Source organism: Dicentrarchus labrax, unplaced genomic scaffold (genome assembly GCF_905237075.1).
Source record: "Dicentrarchus labrax unplaced genomic scaffold, dlabrax2021, whole genome shotgun sequence".
In the NCBI taxonomy this organism is placed as follows: Eukaryota; Metazoa; Chordata; class Actinopteri; family Moronidae; genus Dicentrarchus; species Dicentrarchus labrax.
In genome coordinates this window covers 28,754,731-28,774,778 of record NW_026136711.1, presented here as the reverse complement: position 1 = coordinate 28,774,778, position 20,048 = coordinate 28,754,731, and the positions used below count along the sequence as shown (strand labels likewise).

Genomic DNA, 20,048 nt, shown 5'->3' with positions numbered 1-20,048 from the left:
TAATTTAATAATGCCAAATAAAATTTGACCAACAACTATCACTCATGAAATACCTATTAACAAAACTTAAACTTAAAATTTCATCAATGCAGCAATTCACCCATTTAAACCAGAGAGGTCACAAGATTAAAACTGAGATAATGGAACTCTTAAGTGTATTGATATTGCCTGGGCACACTGTTCGGGAACCACACTGTGTTGTACTGTCTGATGTTATTCTATGTTTTTCTTATTGTCATAAAAACCCACAAAAAAACAAACAAACCCAGCAATGCTTTAGTCTCTTTTCCCAAGCAGATTAATTCCTACTAAAACTAAAAAGGAAAAAAAAGGGTCAGCAATTAGTAGTAGTAGTAGTAGTGTTTATAGTTTTATTAGATGCTATTTCTCAAACAGGGGCAAATAGTGCATTCCACTAGGATGGTGCATGTGGGATTGAGCCAAAATAAACTTGAGTAACTGTGTTCATGGTAACAAACGGGCATGTCACCCAGTGCAACAGTGTGGCTCACTGATGTGTTTTTAACAGTTGCTGGACAACAATGGAGCTCTATGCCAAAGGCATGGTCTCGTACTCGGTTATTATATGGAGCTCTTGACCCTCTATGCTCAAAGTCGTAACCTGAGATCTTCTAGCCTACTGTACCTTCTCTAGTTGTTCCTAGGTAAATACTGGTGACTAAGGGTGTCTGGGCTTTTGCTATCAGGCCCCCAGGCTCTGGAATTCTCAGCCCGTGGAGATCAGGCTTGTCAGTACATGAACTGTTGTAAATCATTGCTTAAAATATTTGCAGACAAACTGGTACATTTGGTGTTAATGCTGTGTGTGTGTTTTGTTATCTTTTATTCTCATATTGTAACTGTATTTTCTGAAGTTAGTTATCTTTTATCTTTTTTTATTCTTATTTATTTTGTCAAACAATTTGTGCTGTATAAAGGTATTGTGATTATTACTTGTTAGTGGGATCAATAAATAGTTGGTTTTGGTCTTTTAAAGACATTTGTTGTCAGTAAGACAATTATAGACTATCACCAGCCTTATCCTTCAAGGTAAGTGCTTCAACAGAGAGTAAAAGTACCCTTTGGCTTAATTTACACTTGCCACTTACACAGGACTTTTGAGATCTGCAGCTAAAATTGGATTTTAGGTGACAGCTTTCTAGTTTAGCTGGAAACTAACAACTACACATTTTCCCTATCATTTCTTTTAGTTGTGAAAACACTCTGTAACTTTGTGAGGCATGTGTGAGGAATTTAAATGCAGGTACTCTCACACTATCAAATGGTTCAGCAGTCATAAACATTGACTGCAGACAAGCCGGGTGTGAATAAGTGTAACTTATCACAGTCAGTGTGGACTCCAGATGTCCACACTGTCGCATGGATCAAGCAGAACTCATTTACATCACATTCAAATTACTTGATAAACTCAACATGGAATGTTTTTTTCTTCCCCCCAGTGAGTGCTGAAATAACCATTTGACTGCCAGTCTGTGTGTGAAGAAACAGACAGATGTAATGGAGAGAGAATGAAACGAAGAGAGGAAATGATGCGGCGTAAGCGAGCCTGTACTTGTGTGGGAGAGTCCAAGGAAGGACTCTGTGCCAATGTTTGTGGGCAGAGTTTGAAAGCCAGAGGCAGACAAAACCATCAGATCCACCGCATCAAATAGCCATGGTTTTTGATTTCTCATGTGTGACTCAATTGTGTTGTAAATCTCCAGTGACATTATTCAGCATAATTGGGAAGTCATCTTTCATAATACATCAATGGAGAAACAGCAGAAAAGAACTGTTAAAAACAACTGTTGTTGCCAGACTAAGAGTTGACTAACAGGGAAAGTAGTATACAATGTACTTTATCAGAGCCAGCAGACATTGAACACGTGTGGGCATAAAGCCTAGCATGTTGGCTAGCTGACAAAAAACACAGTTTAGCTGCAGAAACATGTCATATAATATGGACCTCAAAATTATTTCTCTTGGCTCAATTATAGGGGATTTTTGTACATATTCATATGTCTTTTTAAATAGTAGTAATTTCCATGATATAAAACTCCCTGGGACTCTCATATCTTGGAAAACTGTAAAAATCTGAATTCTAGCCTGAGGTGTAACCGTCGACTGATGATGCTTTGGTTTCATCATAGCAACCGTCTGACAACTCACTAGGTTGTGTAATCGGTAATCAGGGGTGAGATGGCGGTTTCCTCAGTCCCCACACACCTGAGCACAGAAATGTCTGATTACGCTTGGCCTCTCTGACGTGCTGTTCCACCAGCTGTTGCCACATGCACCGCTAAAAGCCGCCCTCCTCCCTTGCATTCCCTCTCTCACTCCCTGAAATCCTGCCAGCGCTGCAAGCCTGTCTATCTCCACCGCTGCAGCACTGTAATCTATTATACATCCAATGTAATGAAAACATAGTTAATTCATAATGTCTATTGCAGGTGCAAAATTGGTTGTCAACCTAAAGAACAGACTTTCATTGCAGCGGGGACAAAAACTGGTACAATATGAGCGAACTAGGGAAGAAAAGGCTCAGTTTGACAACCTGTTATTGTTTGAGGCTACTTGAAGGTTGACACATTCAGCTGACCTTGCATGAAATGATGACCGCGTTCTATTCCCAGAAAACATATTTATCACATCACACTGACTGAGGTGAAAGGGTTGCCCTCTGTACAGAGCATAGGCCAAAGTAATTACACTACAATTATATTTTAGACAATTAGCCGATGTTCATGTCCAGAGTGATTTACAGTGAGTACAGAAATAGAATAAGCTCTGTGAAAACTTTACACGACTCTAATAAAGCCAAAACTACTCCTGTTGTTCTTGGACTTCATACATACCAGTACAAGTACTAGGTCAATTAATACGAGCACAAAAAGAGAAGAATGAGTATACAAAAGCAGCAAGAGATCCATCATTTTTCATTTTAGATGACTTCGTTATATGTGTTGTTGTTTTTACAAAGACAAAATATGACATTGTAAGTCAGAAAGCTGGTGTAATCTACATGTATTTGCATGTCTTATAAACCTGAGGGAGACACTAAAGCCAAGAGACAGGGTGCAGTATCTCATGACGTTTTTAAAGGTCACCGTCCCATGTTGCAATGCAATGTTGCAGTTGCAGGTTTCCGTGTGTGCAAAATCTAATTCTGTGCATCCTTCACTGTGCTCCTCTGCAGTTATGACATGCTAGAAGGTTTTTTTCCCTCTCTTCTAACAATCTAAACAGAGAGGAAGTTTAAGAAGGGGACATGTTCTGCAGTGCTGTTGTTACCTTGGGAAGGTGCTGCTGCGGCCTGTTGGATCGCAGCCGTCTCCTGGCTCAGCTTCTTCTTTGCCTCCAGGACTGGGTTCTCAAACTGGGTTTTCTGGTTGATGTGGCTGCACACATAAAGAAGCTTTAAGATTTAAGAGAAGAGACTTTCAAACACACACACACACACACACACACACACACACACACACACACACACACACACACACACACACACACACACACAAAATATATATATGCACACACACAACTGAGTTATTGAGCTTACTGCACCATTTTTCTGCAATTAATTATGTATGCACTTTCCCTATAAGGCAACCATGATTTTCTAATAGAGGGAGGCTATAGTGGCACCATTATAAATACATTCATAAACACAGCACACATACTGTAAAGGCTGGCTTGGCTCCTCTTTATGTGGGGAAACTACTATGGCTTTTAGCAATTTAATATTGGAGGAAATGAACCTCCCGACTGCCAGCAACATCCTGTTCCTCTACAACAAGGTAAACAGCCTGTTGTCCCCCTGGCATAAAAACCACAGCCATTGTTTCATAGTGAGCTCATTTCAAGCTAAAACACTGGCAGCTACAGGCTCCATCTATATGCCATTGACTCTCCTTGTCCGAACAGTACGAGTTTCTCTCTCATGTCACTTCTACCTAGGAGGGATCCTTCTGCAGTCTGAGCAATAAAACAACGTGAGTGTTCCCATTTTTGTTTCATCACAACCGATTGCTTCCTCTCGTTCCAGCCCCCACTCCCATCCCTCCATGCATCCTAGTTGAAAATCTCCCCACTTCTCTCTACTGCTGTTACAATGGCCGTGTTTCACTGATTTCCTGCTGGTGTGGTGAGCATAAAAAAAAAAGAACACACACTTTGCACACAGACAAACATGCAAACAATATGCAGAGACGTAGACTCACATTCTATGCACACACTTATTACACAAAACACTGGCAGAACACAGCGAGAGCACAATCAGCATTGTGTTCACATACAGGTCACTGCAATGTTACCCGCAGAGTTTCATTTTGCCACCCGCTGATAAACAATGGGAAAATCCTGATCAGAATCTTCAACTGTTCCCCTCAGCCGAGATGAACAAAATGAACCGTGTGCTTCATCCATTTGTTTATTTTTAGACAGTATTGATTTATGCCGGTCCACTGCTAATATACACTAAGCAGCGTAATATGCACTCGTGCTCTGATCCCTCTGGTGAAATGCGTTTGTGTGCATCTACGAGGAACAACGGTGATAAATCTATTTGTACTGATGCTGGCTGCTGGAGTGCTTCAAACTTGCATATATGAATAAATCAATAAAACTTACTCAACATAGTATGTGCCGTACTGTGGATCGTCAATTTCCTCCCAGCCGTAAGGTAACTCTGCAAAGAGACAACAGTGTGCCATTGTGTTGCAAATAGATAAATATAAGAAAGAAGTGGAAGAGCAGGCACAATATTTAGTAGAGAATCATCTGGGAGTTGTAACCCATTCAAGATGGTGGTGAGGTACATCAGTAGTTACCAGGGTATTTCCCCCCACACTGGGATGTTTAGCATAAGCAAGTAGCCATGAAAATAGCCTACAATGATTTAATGAACATTTCTGTGGTTTCAACAAGCAGGCCGGCTGGAATGCCTGATGTACGTCATGCCCTGATGAACATATCAGGCAGAGGGAGAGAATAAAAGAGAGAGAGAGAGAGAAAGAGAGAGTGAAAGAGAGTAAGAGAGTAAGAGAGAGAGAGAAAGAGAGAGCGCGAGAGTAAGAGAGAGAGAGAGAGAGAGAGAGAGAGAGAGAGAGAAAGAGAAGAGCTCTTCACGCTAGAGAGAGCTTTGGAGTTGCTTTTCAGAAGCAACACACCAACTAGCTTTCTGTCCGCCTGTAAAAATCCATTAAAACCCGGCTGGAAGGGTCCCACTCTTTCTGCCATGGCTGCTCTCTGTCTCTGCCTGCACTTAAGCCCACATTAGCATCCTGGGGATAGAAAAGCACGTCTGGAATTCCTTAAAGTACGCCCCAGCTCTAGATCTCCGAAGAATTAGGCCGCGTGACTGTGATGCCTAGGGTTACTCTTAGGTGACATGTCATTTCAAAGAGAAGTTACACAATCATATTTTACCCTGGTTGATTATTTAATTAAATATGTGAAAGTGTGTGCAGTGATGGATCATGTAATCTGGGGCATATACAATCAAGGTATGCTCTTATGTAAATGCACGTGCAGTAGTTAATGGAATGAGAGTATGCTTCAGTAGACCGGCTGAGTAGTGCAGTCTACATACCTCCATCCTCACACTTCTCAGGGGGCTTTGCCTTCTTTGCCAAGCGGGGGTCCAACCATGTGGTTGTCTTGGTATTGTGACTGTGGAGCACAAAGAGCAGCCAGTGAATATCAACAATAAAGACCTGTGCCAGCAGAGAAACCGCTGCTGAGGCACAAGTTGCCAACAAAAGGAGGTGCCACGATGAAAAAAAAACCCTATTCTCCTGTGTAATACGCTCTCATGCACAAGTGTTAGTGGATCCATCAACAAACATCTAATCCATTGGTTTACATTCAGCTGTCACTTAACTGTGTTCATGGTGAGGTGGCCTTTTCAGAGGGGAGAAAAAACCCTCTGAATGTGAAACATGACAAACTCGTTTATCCTCAAATGTGTTAAACAACTGGGGTGTGTAATCAGGAGGAAAATCACAATGGTCTTCTGATATCTTCAGAGACAAGTGGCTTAGAGCCAAATATGAATAAAACACACAGGCTTGTACACACACACACACAAGTATATGTATGCACACCCATACATGTTTAGGCCTATGAGAGAGGTTTGTTTACTCAATTCTAAAATCAAAGTATTGATTGGTTTAGCGAAAGAGCTCAACACGTCTTTATGTTAGTTAAAGAAAACAACTGAAGCAACTGTGGGAGTCACAGGGAATAAATCTTGCATTTAAACCTTCCTGAAGCTCTGAACTTTATTCGAGCGAGGGGCCTCGAATTATTTGAACTCCTGTCAGTCATGTTTGTTGTGGAAGGATGAGTATGTGTTCACCCTGTCTTTCCCTTGTATTTGAATGTGAGCTACCATTTCTTAATCATTCAGTGATGGGAAAGGATGTGACTTGTAGATCACAAACCTAACATTACTGCAAGGCTGATTAGATACTGACAGAAACATTTATCTGTTTCATTATGCATAAAGAAGATAGCAGTAAATACAATGCTGTGTGACATCAGATATACAAACAACACTCTCATTTTTAACATGACATCTTGCAACATATCCCACTGCCGTTGTAAGATGATATAATTAACAAGTCAACACTCAAGTCGTCAGTTGCCCTAAATATCGACATCATCCAGCATACAGACTGCACTTTACCCGATGAAGCTGTTATCATACGTATTTGTAGCCTCATTATTGTTATAGCTTTTATTATTATTGTATTATTATTTATTATTCAAATCCCATGAAAAACACCCCAGGCCCATTGGTTCCCACTGACAATGCAACTCTTAGCTCACAAAAATATACAGTAGTTTCATATATATATATATATATATATATATATATATATATATATATATATATATATATATATAAAAGATGACTAATTTCCTAAAATAGCATTTTATTTGGTGGGGACTACTTTTACCTGCAGATCAATACACATCTGTTGTGCAAACCAGTATTCATGGTATTATATTTGATATTTTATGGTATTCGTGGGAATAAAGAGACTTTTCACCCAGTTCTTGTTAGCAGAATCAATTCATGGTTGAAGTCTTTTAATGGCAATTTATTTTGCCCCAAAAGAATAAATAAAAAAAGAAAATATGATTGACAATGATTGCATTATACTGATAAGTGTTTGTCCAACATATTTACATAAATTAGGGTAGACTAAAAACACATAACCACAAACCACCGCCTCCAAAATTACCATAGCAAGTTCAACAAGTTGAAGCAAGCAAGCAGTTTTAATAAAAATGACTACATTATAATTTCCATGAAGGTAGGATTTATTGCTGTTACTGTCTCTGTCCTTCTCTTTGAGCAAAATGTAATTTTTTAAATGAATGTTATCAGCCTAAAGCAAAGTGTTTTACAAATTCTGGTTAAAAATAAAAAATCTATTTTATATACTGATTTTTAAAAATGTATTGTTTAGTCAATAAAATCTCAAAGAATGCCTACACTGCCAGTACAAGTTCTCAAAGGCCACAGGTGTCATCTTCCAATTGGCTGTAAACCCTAATATTGGAAGAGGATGGAAACTACAAATGTTTTTAATTAATCACTTTCAGCACTAAATGGTCACATGACCCATGGGTTGTGTCTTTCACTTACTCTATGAAGTAGACCATGCCGGTCTCAGTGTAAGCCATCTCCCAGTTAAGGGGCAGAGGCTCCAAGCTGTCATCGCGGGGAAGAGAGCTCCATGTGCGGAAGTCCATGGTGCTGCTGGACTGGGTGTAGCTGGGCACCGCTTTCCTCCAGTCTGCCCCGTCTTTGTGCTCTGGAGAAAGAGAGAGAGAGAGAGTGTAAAAGGATGGATTAAAGGGAAAAAACAGGGAGAAAACAGCAGAAAGAGTGGACAGTTAGCCTGCAGGTACACCTCTGCTCTCCTGGTTTCCTGCCTGCTGCAGGGGAGTGGAGCTGATGTCACTCATAGGATTTGCATGTGAGTGATAGTGAGTGTGTTTGCCAAAGGGCTGTTTTGCATTTGCATGTGCACACAGTGTTCATGCTTATGTCTATGTGTATATGTACATTCCCTGTGGGCTGCAATGATCGAGGCAGGGATTCACATTAGAATGGGCCCTTTGAGCCCTATGACGGTTACTGTATGATAATACTTTTCCGCTGCTCCTCGCATATGTATTCTACTGCATTTGTAGACACACTCCCCTTTAATGAGAAACTGCTCTACAATGCACATGAAACATGCAACAAAGCCCTTCCTAATTCACTTAGCACTTCATGCTTTCCCTCAGAAGATGGTTATAAAGGGATGAAACACAAGTGCTTTTCATCCCTTTCTTTTAATGTGGAGCTAACCTCCTCACAACAGAGGATGATGCAAAAAGATGTTACGCACACCACACAAAAGCATTTCTGGGGGATATATTTCCTAAAGATCATGCCACCTGAATGTTACATTGAACATTTGATTGCTACGATATTAGTTATTTGCAGCATCTAAAACATACTTGTGGTCCATATTTACAGGTACAAACAAACAGAGAATATATGCATGTGCATGTTTGAAGATGTGGTGCGCTCAAGCCATGTAAGCACTTGGAGAATGAGCCTGAAGGAGAGCGGAGGTCCTCAGGTTCACAGCAGGGTGAAGGCGCACTCAACGATACGAGTCAGATGGGTTATAGAGGGACTGTAGGGGGGGGCAGGGAGGAGAGGGTGAGTGATAAGGACAGTCTGAGCAAAGATGGGGGAAAGCTGCAGTCAAGAGTTCAGAGACTTAGAGCTCACATTTTCCATTAACCTCTTTTTTCATTCGACCATAACTTTGCCCATCTATGGCTGGTCTGAGGGGCTGTAGCAGAGCAGCCATTTGTGACTGGTTTCTTTCCATAAAAAGAACTCCTGGATGTCTGGGCATCATTTTGTGTTTGATTTCAATATGACAGAGCGGTTGGGTAAACAGACTTTGGATTTATGTGAATCCTTTGTACAGCTGAGCAAGCAGTGTTTGAGCCGTGACTGTCAAAACAATGTTTCATTCTGTAAAAAAAAATAAAAAATATTTTTCCATTTTCAGCTTGGACTTGCCTCAATGTTAACCCCAATTCTCTTACAATAAAAATCCAGGTATGGTGCACAGTATGTGGCCTATTTCTTTTGCAGGGCTGTTCTCCTTGTGAGCATTAAGGACAGATTTGTTCCTCAGAGAGCCGAGGAGCTGTCCTGATTGATCACACACACAGTGTCCTGCTCTCTGGATGAGACTTTCTCAAGGTGACCTGTGGTACAGTATATTAGAAGGTAACAGTAACGTCATTGCCAGTGGAAGATTTATTAACAGTGTTGCCAGCACATTTGAATATGTGTGGGAACTTTGGGGGCAGGATGTCAGCCATGTGTCAATAAATGTCGCTTAGATCAGTGTTAAATGGTTTGTTTTTTCACACTTAAATTTCTATCTCTATCTAGGCATACAGATATTTTTGGTTTTATTGGCTCGGGTTTTGAGATATAACTGCTGACAGTGAGGTCTGTGACAGCTGCAACTAGTTACTTTCATGATTGTCTAATCTACTGATTATTTTCTCGATTAATCAATAAATAATTTTGTCTCTTTATTATTTAAGTCAAAAAATGGCTAAGTTCTCAGAGCCCAAGATGCCATTTACAAATGTTTTATTTTGTCTGACTAACAGTCCAAACCCTGAGATTAGGAGAGTTTGCTATAATTTAAGACAAGAAAACAACAACAACAAATCCTCACATTTAAGAACCTGGAACCATCAATTGACTGGCATTAACTAATGATAAAAATTATTGCCAATTCATGTTCTGTCGATCAACTAATTGACCAATAATTTCAGCCCTAATCCATTTTTTAAAGCTGTGACCTGTAGGTCTTTATGGGACTGCCTTAATAGTAACTAAGGCCTGACCTGGGACCCAAATCAGGTTGGCTCCTAATTATATTCAATCTACTTTGGTCAGAGACGGTCCCATTCTATTGCCACAGGTCTGTGTCTTAATATGTCTAAAATACAAAATAATCAAAGATCCAAATGGCAAAAATGATAAAAGAATCAGATCTGTTGTTCTCTCTCTAGTTGTTTGTCTGTTTAGGTCAGTTGCATTTTGATTGGATCTAATTATCTTTAGGATTTGTTCTAGCAGTCCTCAGGTGCCTTTCTTTGTGTGGAAACATCGGCCTCTGGTAGGTCTTCCATAGTTTTGTTTCAGATCAGGTCCAAAACTTTGGATCTCCTCTACTATTGGTACCACAAACTAAATTCTACACACATCCATTCTAAATCCAAGTCTCATGTTAGCTCATAAACACAAAAAATAATATATTTTAATATATATTATACATTTTTTTCTGTGTAATAAATCATCTTCACCTGGCCTCTAATTAGGAAAACAAATGTGTAAACACCATTTGATATAGGAGTGCAAACTACAGCCTTGACTGATGAATGAGAAACGGATGGTAGAAGAGCTTAAGACAGGAGATCAATCTGCTCAGGGGGTGTAGTGAAACAATCTTTTAATGCCGTTTTATGTGACATATTAAGATGTGTGCAGTATTGTAGCATCCTCAAAGTCCCATCGGGCCCATCAAACTGTGTACAATCTGCAACGAGCCAAAGCCTTTATGTCTTACAGGAGAAACAGACACTGACATTGACCTAATGTGGCAATTCCACAACCAAAGGACAAACAGAGTATAGCAGAATCTCTGTTATTTAAAATGACATTCTGTGCTTTGACATTTACTGACCGGGCAATCCATTGACCAGTGGTGGCCTCTCATCATCATCTTCCTCCTCAGGGACCGCACTGTCCTTCCTGTCCATCTTACTGACTGAGGTGGTGCGTTTCCTGGGGACCTCGCCACCGTAGTCTTCATCAAACAGCACCTGATCCACCAGGTCAGGCTGCACCAGGTTGGGCTCTGCCGGAGGTTTTGGGGTCCCATAGTAGTTACCTTACAGAGTAAAGGATGGGAGCAGCAGAAAGAGGAAGATAAGAATGAGATAGACTTACTCATAAAATAATGCAACTGCAAAGAGATTTGGAGCCGCAGAAAAGGAAGCTAGAGAGCAGGGAAGGAGACACAGTTAGGGAGATCATTCACCATGTCTAACATCACTCCAATTCACCTGATTTAAATCACAAATTAAATCTCTAAATGTCACACACTAGCACTCAAGGCTGACTATTTACAGGTTTCAGAGGTCTGCTTCCTCTGCATGACTTTCACGTCTCTTAACCCCCTGCTTTGTTTTCCCTCGATAACTGCACCACAGGGCTGTCATGACTCATGTAACATTAAAATCACTTCGCTTGGAATTTGCCAGCAACTAATTACACTGATCATTGAATACAGCAATTATCTATCTCTCAGCTTGCTTTTCTTCCTAATGAAGAAAAACCTTGCGTTACGGATTATAAATATTCAGTGGGATAACAGTGCTCCGTAAAGAGACGGGATAGAGTGCAAAACTTTGTTAAATGATTTGCTCATTTAGCTCATGGGGTGATCCATCTATGTATGGCTGGTGAGCAGTATGTGGAACTCAATTTAGGCGTAGAATAAATAATTATTCAACCTCTATTAGGATTATAAATAATGTGCATACTAATTTCTATGCCTGCCATTTATTATGATTATTTGTTTGCTAAATGCTGTTCTGTCGGATGTTTTTATACAATAATATCAAATAAATTTTTTGGCAATCCATTTGTAAGGTCAAATATTTACTCGGTTCTCACAATAAGCAATCATCACATTGAATTTATTCAGCTAAATTGTGATTTATAATTAGATTAATTAAAGAATAGGGAGAGATACCGCTGGGAAATAGGGATTTTCTGCAATTTAATTAGCCTTCATAAACTGGAACTTATTTTCATTTGGACCCAGCTGCGAATGGGACCATGGTATTATGAACCTTTGATGTACTTAATTGTGAACATGTAGACATCACAAATGCTGTACTGTATAAGCAGCATTTATCAGCTCCAGATCTTTTTATAGCTTGGTACAAAGAAGGAAAGCTGACAATGACGTGCATGCCAGGAAGAACAGAGGACTCTGAGGAGCACATCACAGTCATTCCAGCAGCTTTACAGCACGATACAGTAACACCACAACAGCTTTTTTGATAAGTGAGCCCATCTCAAGCAAGGCCTCATCTCCTCAGGCGTGCCACCTACAATACACGGCAAACTGGGTTAATGCAGCTATGCTCATCTTCCTCAAAGCAGTAGGGATGTTGAGGAGGAGAAGGAGGCTGGATGAAAGCCTGCCCCCCCCACCCTTGTCGTTCGACTCTGTGTTTACTAAGCGACACTCATCCGCATTTGTCAAAGATGGCTTCATTAACAGGGGTGGCACAACGATAGAAAGGAGAGATTGGGTCTGCTGGCTAATCCCCGCCTGTCTCCTGCCACACGCTGACATTCATCAGCCAGACACTACCTCTGTGATTAATTACTTACAAACATGTCTCTTGGCCCCTGATAAATGTGTCGCAGATATAGAGGTGTGTGAAAGCAGCGTGTCAGTGAAGATTTGTGGCACCATTTGCTATTATAAATGGAGGGAAGCCTCATAAGCTGATGAGCAGGAGAGCTTGTCCGACGTTACTTGTGATCCTCGTGTCACAGGGTTGATGAGCCAGGAAGACTGAGCCTCCTCTTTCAAAGTGCGTGCAAGCAATTTCATGGTGGTGGAATCAGCTACCGGTAAAGACTCCTGTTGTCAAGGGCAATATCCATAAGCTACACAAGGTCATGAGTACACTTTCATCCAGCCAAGATCATGAACAGACAGTTACACAGGCACAGGGCCACACAACCATCCACCCACCACACACTGCTACTAATTCATGGATTCTGCACTACCATTCGCATACAATTTAATATCCAGGTCTGCTTTCCTTCCTCGTTAAAATCCAACTCATTATCACAATGGGGATTCCAAAACAACAGATTTAAAGTGGATCTCGATTTGATGTAATTTTGCTACTGCTTGCAGATTATAGTTGTCATTTGTCAGTAAAAAAAAACTCCTCTCTATGTGTGCATAATTTCATTTTCCTGGCAGCTGTCCCTCCAGTCTTGCACTTCACTGCACTGGACTATTTAGTTCTTGTCTGGCTGCTCTGTTTTGCTCTCAGAGAATGACCCAACCTGAACCTCAGAGGCGCCGAGACTAAGGAGGGACCAGAAGCCCAGAAAGACTCGCTCCCAGCGCTTGGCGCAGATGGCTGATGTGTCTGCTTGGCAGGCAACCTGGGACCCTTTGGACCAATATGGAGCAGCCAGCATGAGAGCCCATAGAAACAGTCTTAACCTGGCTAGTATGCTTGTGTGTTGGGTCCTGAACTCCTATTAGCCTTTCTTGAGAGGAGGAGGGGGGTGGCAGGATGATTGATAAAAGAGTCGAGGAGAGGGTGTTTAAGTTCAGATTATATGTACAATGCATTAAATGACTCCCACAAAATATTTTCTAGGTAGAGAAAAAACATTATACATGAACCATTAACATAATGAGCATTCGGGGAAGTCATTTGGGACTATTAGTGAGACCATTATGATTAGCTAAGAATCCCATTAGCTCAGTACCTTGAGCACAACTCACTTGCTGTACACTTATAAAGGTAATTCATGAGCTCTTCACAGAAGGAATATGACCCATGCAACCTATAGAAGAGGGTGCCTGACCTTGTTTATTTTCCTCTTTTCAAAGAAAAAATAGGCTGCACTTCAAACCCAACCAAATGGAGTAAATCCTACTCTTCAATCCAATTACTTCCAGCTCTTCTTTTACTTTACTGTGCTGCTATGGAGAGATCAACACTCTCTGCCACAGTAGCCATACAGTGCTTGTGCTGACTGGGTTTTAGAGGAAGAGAAAGGGGGGTCAGCCACTATCAGAGTATTCACTTCTCTCTTTCAGGGATCCCATACTGAAACTTCCAACTTTTGAGAAGCTAATCCACACGTGCGCACAGTCAAGGCAGTCCTGCCTCCATTGCAAAGTGGGTTTCCATGGGGAACTGAGGAGCTCAGCATACCTCTATATCAACTCTCTCTCTCTATTATATACTGTTCCTCAGTTTACTTACCATTTCTCCCTCTCTACCCACGGTCAACCTCTCTATAAAAGGTGTAAATCCTGCCTGGCTTTAGCTCACAGATGAAGGACAGCTTGTGGGCGACTTGGCAGCTCCTGAAACCTGATCTTTGAGTTCTTAGATGATCTATCCTGACACAAGGAGGGATGGGATTTGTTCGTGCAAGGATGTGCAAGTGTGTGCTCAAACCAGTATGTGTGTGTATCTGTGTCTGTCACCATGCTACCAGGATGAGGGGTGGGGAGTGGGACTGACACCTTATCATAGGGATCAGAGACTGTTGGAAGAACCTGCCTCGACAGGCCCATCATACATTAGAATATTCACTTCACCATCTATAAATGCACACGCACGCGCGCGCGCGCACACACACACACACACACACACACACACACACTTCTACAAATACACATATGCAGAAACACATGCTACTCTCAGCCATAAGGCACTTTCTCTAGGGATGAGGATTTCACTTTATCTTTAAATTCTCCATATAGGAAGCACAAGGAGCAGCTGAATGTGAATGAAAGAACGATGCAGAGAAGGTCCACTCACGCGATCAGAAGTTGCCCCTAAAGCATTTAGAAAAAATCCTCTCCCATTTCACAGCAGCCTGGATTTGCAGTAATAAAGAATGAGCTTAAAGAGAGCGGGAAGATTATCATGTTATTGCCATAATCATTGCGCAATGTGAGAGAAATCCTCTGTTCCAATCCTCTCATGACACAAATACGCTGCGACCGTCTGACTTTCCAAGACCTCTCAATGCAGGGCAACTGCTTATGCTCCATTGTAGTATAAGGTGTTAGGAATGGTAAATACTTTAGCTGCTCGCCAAGCTGAAATATCCCTTGTTGTGTAAACATACTTGTCTACTTATTGTAAAATATCAGTCACTGACACTGACATGTTTACTGCAGCCAGGTGCTGTCAAATGAACATTTATAAAAGCAGTTTTTTAAGAGTGAAGACAGTCGAGAGGAGGACAGATACTTTAAAAAGCTAAAAACGTTCAAGTCCTGAATGCTTGTGATGGGCCAAAGCTTACTGGTTGTGTCTGTGAGAGGGAGGGAAGAGAGGAGGCTGGTTTATCCCATAAATAAAGCATGACTTGAGAGTAAGAACACAAGTGGGACCTCCTGATGTGTCACTGTGCAGCCAGCCGGTGGGATCAGCAGGTTGACTGGTTTACATAAGGTCACCATCAGGTGCTACAGCTGCTTGTGTGAATATCTAGTGCATATTGGCAAGAATTGACAAAGATGCACTGGCACAGACACAGAAACAGACAGAGGGAAGTACATCCTAGGTACTGACAAATAAAGAATGTATGCTTTCACTACACACACGCATATGCACATAAAAAAACATCAATTATATACAAGCATGAGCATACACGCAAATTTAAAGACAGACACAGACCACAAATGTGCATGTGTATTTAATTCCCATACAGGATGAGCACATTTTCAGAAGGCAGAGCCTGTAAAATCTGTGTAGTAGTTGTAGAAAGTTTCTAAGTGCTCACCGTATAATTTAGTGGATTTTCTTTTATTTCAAGAGACTTCCTATAGAGGCAACAAGTAAAGCCTGTTCCTTACTTTGTTTTGCAAGTATGAGGATGTAGTTGGTATCATTTTCACATTTGCCATACCAAACCTATAAACACAACGGTGGCTACGGCTTGTAATTCATTGTTTAGCGCATTAACTGTTTGAATGCCTGCAATAAAATTAGCAGTAAATCTTCACCTGCATACCTGCACCTGTCTTCATCTGCTGGTTATTTCTGGTTCTAAAAAAGCTGCCTGGACAAACTGTTTGATAAATGTGAGGTTTATTTTAATCTCTGCTGACAAAAGAGTTCACACCCTTGTCCTGATTTCCACAGTATTTCCATTTATATTTAAATATTAAGACTGTCTATCATTTTGGCCCATTCTACACACAGTGTGGAGAAACTAAATATTGGAGTTCATCTGGAGGGCTGCGAGAATTGCTGCTAATCTGACTGTCACTTCCAGCAAGTCTTTAATCATGTTTCACTGATCAATACATTTTGTCCCGCTTGTCACATTTCACTAAGGCAGACTGTAAGTCATAATGACAATGACTATTGAGCTTACACTCACTCCATTATAGAGAGCTATGAGTGTGAATTGTATACATAAATGCATGCGGCCACACACACAGGATTCTCATATTCCTAACACCGTGGTGATACCTACCATCATAGGTCCCACTCTCCAGTAGAAGTCCACTCTCCTCCAGGATCCTGAAGTCTCCGACACTGATAAAGTTGTAGTCTACTCCTGGCACCTCTCCGTCTCGAGGAAGCCGTGTGGTGCCTGGAAAAACAAAAGTAAAAGAAAAATGCATAAACAAATTGTGTTTTAGATAAAATAAACAAGTGTAGACAAGTGTAGATATGACAGGAGTGTAGAAAATGTTGCTGTTAGGTGGAGATAACTTTTGAGAATCTAAGAAACAGGGCTGTTTTTAGGTTAATGACTTTAAATTTGAAAGAACTTTGAAAGCTTTCTCAGCTCAAAGGTTCTGAAGTGAATTTGTGAAGTAAAACACAAACACTTTCAAGGATTTCACACAGCAAAAGCAAAGTACAACCACTCAGCTATAATTGTTTATCGAGCATATTCTTCCTGTCTTCTGGTGTATGTGTATACATAATAAGTGTGCGTACATTAAAAGAGCAATTTTACTACACATATCCATTTTTTAGAACTATCTTTAACTGACATTCCTTATTCATGATCCATAAGATACAGAGAATCCAGTTGTAACAGTGTTTTTGTGATCTATCTCTTTACAAGACTGCAGCACATTTTTCAAAAGGATAGCTCATTTTGGAACGAAAACTCAAAAAGACCTTGGTGCCATCCTGTGAAAGATGGATAATTGATGAAGGACTGTAGAGCACTGAGGGGCGTAATTCATTTAATCCTCTATGAGTAACTGGAGCTTCTGCTAACAAGTTATTATTGGGAGGTTTGTGATGTATGTACTGGCTACAGCTGAAATGAAGAAAACAGTAAGTAAATCAGGGATATGAAATATGATGGAAGCAATGGGTTATGTAACCTCCTGGTGTGGTTTCAGTTCACTCAGTCACACAGAGGGCAGTGTCAATGCAAATGACAGGAGGCCATTCGGAGTGCAGATATTGTTCCTGTGGTGAAGCCACAGTCTATTTCAATACCGACGGGAGTTTTTTTTTTCCTTCCGGGATGAATATCTACATGGCACAAATGGACACCAAATGATTACATTAGCATGAGTATTATGTAACCATTTTCCATGAATACATAAAAAGGACGGTGCCACTACTGCACTCAAGGCTAATTAGCTGGCGTGTCACCAAACTTGTAAACTCCAAAGAAATAACCTCAGCTGAACGGGACACAGGACAGCAGTTATTTATTGCATGGGAGGCTGAACAAAGCACACAGCATGAACCAATCATCTGTGATACATTCCATGACAATCTCTGTCACCTAAATTTATTGTCACCCATGGTTATGGAGCACATTCATTCTCCAGATCAGAATCCTTTTCAGGGCCGCTGGGAGAGGAGGGAGCTCAGTGGGGTGAGGGTAGGAGCAAGGCTTGGAAACACCCGGGCAGGCCACCAGTCAATCGCAGGGGCTAACATAAATAGTCATTAACATTCATAAAAACAGGGAATTTGAAATTTCTAATCAACCCGACTTTAGTGTTGGAGCAAAAGAGAGTGCATTGAGGAGCCCTGTAGCAGCACAAGAAGGAGACGAAAACAGGGAGAAGAAACCCTTGGCATAACTGCATACAACAGCAACAAACAGCAGCACTGTTTTGTATTAATTATACATTAAAGGGCATTTACTGTTTGATAACAGTATGCATCTGTTGCACTGAAACAGTCTTCAATAGCATATTCTGATACAATTATGATGGTCTCATTGAAATATACTGTTGCATCTTTAGATTCTTGACACTTGTAGAGTCTGTGCCAATTAACAGTGAAGCTGCCGTGCAGATTGTGCTGGCCCAATGGCCTATTAAATAGCTTTATGTTGCCATTCACTTTTGTTTTCCCACTTTTATATTTTCTCGCTTAATTGGACTGTGACAGCTTCTCTGCACCCGCGCAGAGGTGTAAAAGCATGGTTTGGAAAAGAAAAAAACCATCAGAGGAGCTTCCTTTCACAGTGCGCCTTGATACCACAGTTTATGTCACCAAAAGCCGTTGACATTGCATCGTGTGTGAGAATGCCAGACTCTGCTGCTTCTCATTACCAACTTGTCTGCCTGCCGTCGCTGGCTTTGGTCACTCAAAAATGTCCCCTGTAGCCCAATTACTTGAGCCACAGTTATGTACCTGCCAAGTATCTCCCTGAGCCATCATCCTAGATGTCACACAGATATATACCATAAGCCCCCTATATTGTGGATCAGTCGGCGACAATATAATGAGGGCTCACTGAGCTTTGAGGGTACATCCGAGAGAAAGCAGCAAATCTTTAAGAGCAGAACTTTGTAACATCAAGTGGTACTTTCCATTTAAATACAGCCGTTGAGACTTAGGATATGCTTTCAAATAAACTGTTGGAGGCTGGTCTTTCAAACTAAATGTTCAGTGTATGTTGAAAAAGGGTCGATACACTGCAGTTCATTAAACCAGGCAAGAGGGGTGACGATGTGAAAGGCTTTATCAGAGGAAAAAAAAAAAAGATTTTGTGTCAGAATACAAAATTATACACAGTGTTGGTAATAGAACAGCCAATGAATTTCGGTTTGGGAAAAGCAGCACATGTTACAGTATTAGTAATATTTTGATATTTTGGGAATTACACTTTATTGCTTTCTTGCAGAAAAATATATCAGAGGATATCACTCTCATGTCTGAACAGAAAGCATGTAGCTACAACTAACAGCTGCTTAGTTTAGTATAAAGACTGGAAACAGGACCCACATCTTTAAAGCTCACTATTAACAGGTTATACTGCTTTAATCATTTAATCCATGAAAAAAACGAAGCCCAAAAGGGATAATTCAGAGTTTGCGCTGGTTGCCTGGCAACCTCACAATATATAATATGTAATAATAAAGCCAAAACTTGTCATTTCTACACTTCCGTTTTAGTACAGATTAAACTGATGACGCAGATTGTTTCCCTCTGTTTCCAGTCTTTATGCCAAGCTAAGCTAATCAGCTAGTGGCTGCAGATTTGTATTTACCGGACAGACATAAGAGTGGAATTAATCCTGTCATCTAACTCTTTGCAAGAAGCTAACATTTCAAACATTTCCGAAAATGTCAAACTATTCCTTTAATTTTACGCCCATGCACAGTGGTTAAAGCCACAGTTTACACCAGTCTGTCTATCCTGGACTGAAACAAATTGTCATTTTAGTCTTGCAAGGTTTCACGCCTGTGCACTGCAGAGACCTATTTTTCAAACCGTCTGGACTGAGAGGATGTCACAATGGGAACATCAGAGGTAGTCAGTCAGAAATGGCAGGCCATAAATTTAACATGGAGATTTCATGCATAGTTTTATGTTGGTACTTCAAAAAAAAAAAAAAAAAAAAAAAGATGGCTTAGGGCTTTACTGTTGAAATGGCAAGAAAGAAAGAGAGAACTAGAAAGGAAAGCGGACCATTACAAAGCCAAAGTCTTTTAGTTATTTTCTTTTTGTGGTTGCTTTTAAGACACTGAGGCAAAGCTGTGTCAAATAGCTTCCTCTGCTGTTGTCGTGTTGTGAAATAAGAGTATAGCTATTAACATTTAACAAGAAATTCAAAACAACTTACATATAAACATTCTACCATTTGTCTTTAATCCTATATATATATATATATATATATAAAATATATAATAATAAACTGACGGAGGACA

General features: G+C 40.6%; 1 protein-coding gene across 2 annotated transcripts in view; it reads right to left on the bottom strand.

Annotated features, from left to right (window-relative positions):
• The window catches only part of LOC127371062 (membrane-associated guanylate kinase, WW and PDZ domain-containing protein 3), a 118,655-nt gene that overhangs the window by 15,445 nt on the left and 83,162 nt on the right, over positions 1-20,048 (bottom strand). For both annotated transcript variants that reach the window (XM_051413636.1, XM_051413635.1), the window contains exons 3-8: positions 16,382-16,501; positions 10,791-10,997; positions 7,658-7,826; positions 5,591-5,670; positions 4,630-4,687; positions 3,292-3,398 (exon numbers count right to left, since the gene is read on the bottom strand). In XM_051413636.1, the coding sequence (XP_051269596.1) occupies positions 3,292-3,398; positions 4,630-4,687; positions 5,591-5,670; positions 7,658-7,826; positions 10,791-10,997; positions 16,382-16,501 (741 nt within the window). The remainder of the gene's footprint in view (positions 1-3,291; positions 3,399-4,629; positions 4,688-5,590; positions 5,671-7,657; positions 7,827-10,790; positions 10,998-16,381; positions 16,502-20,048) is intronic.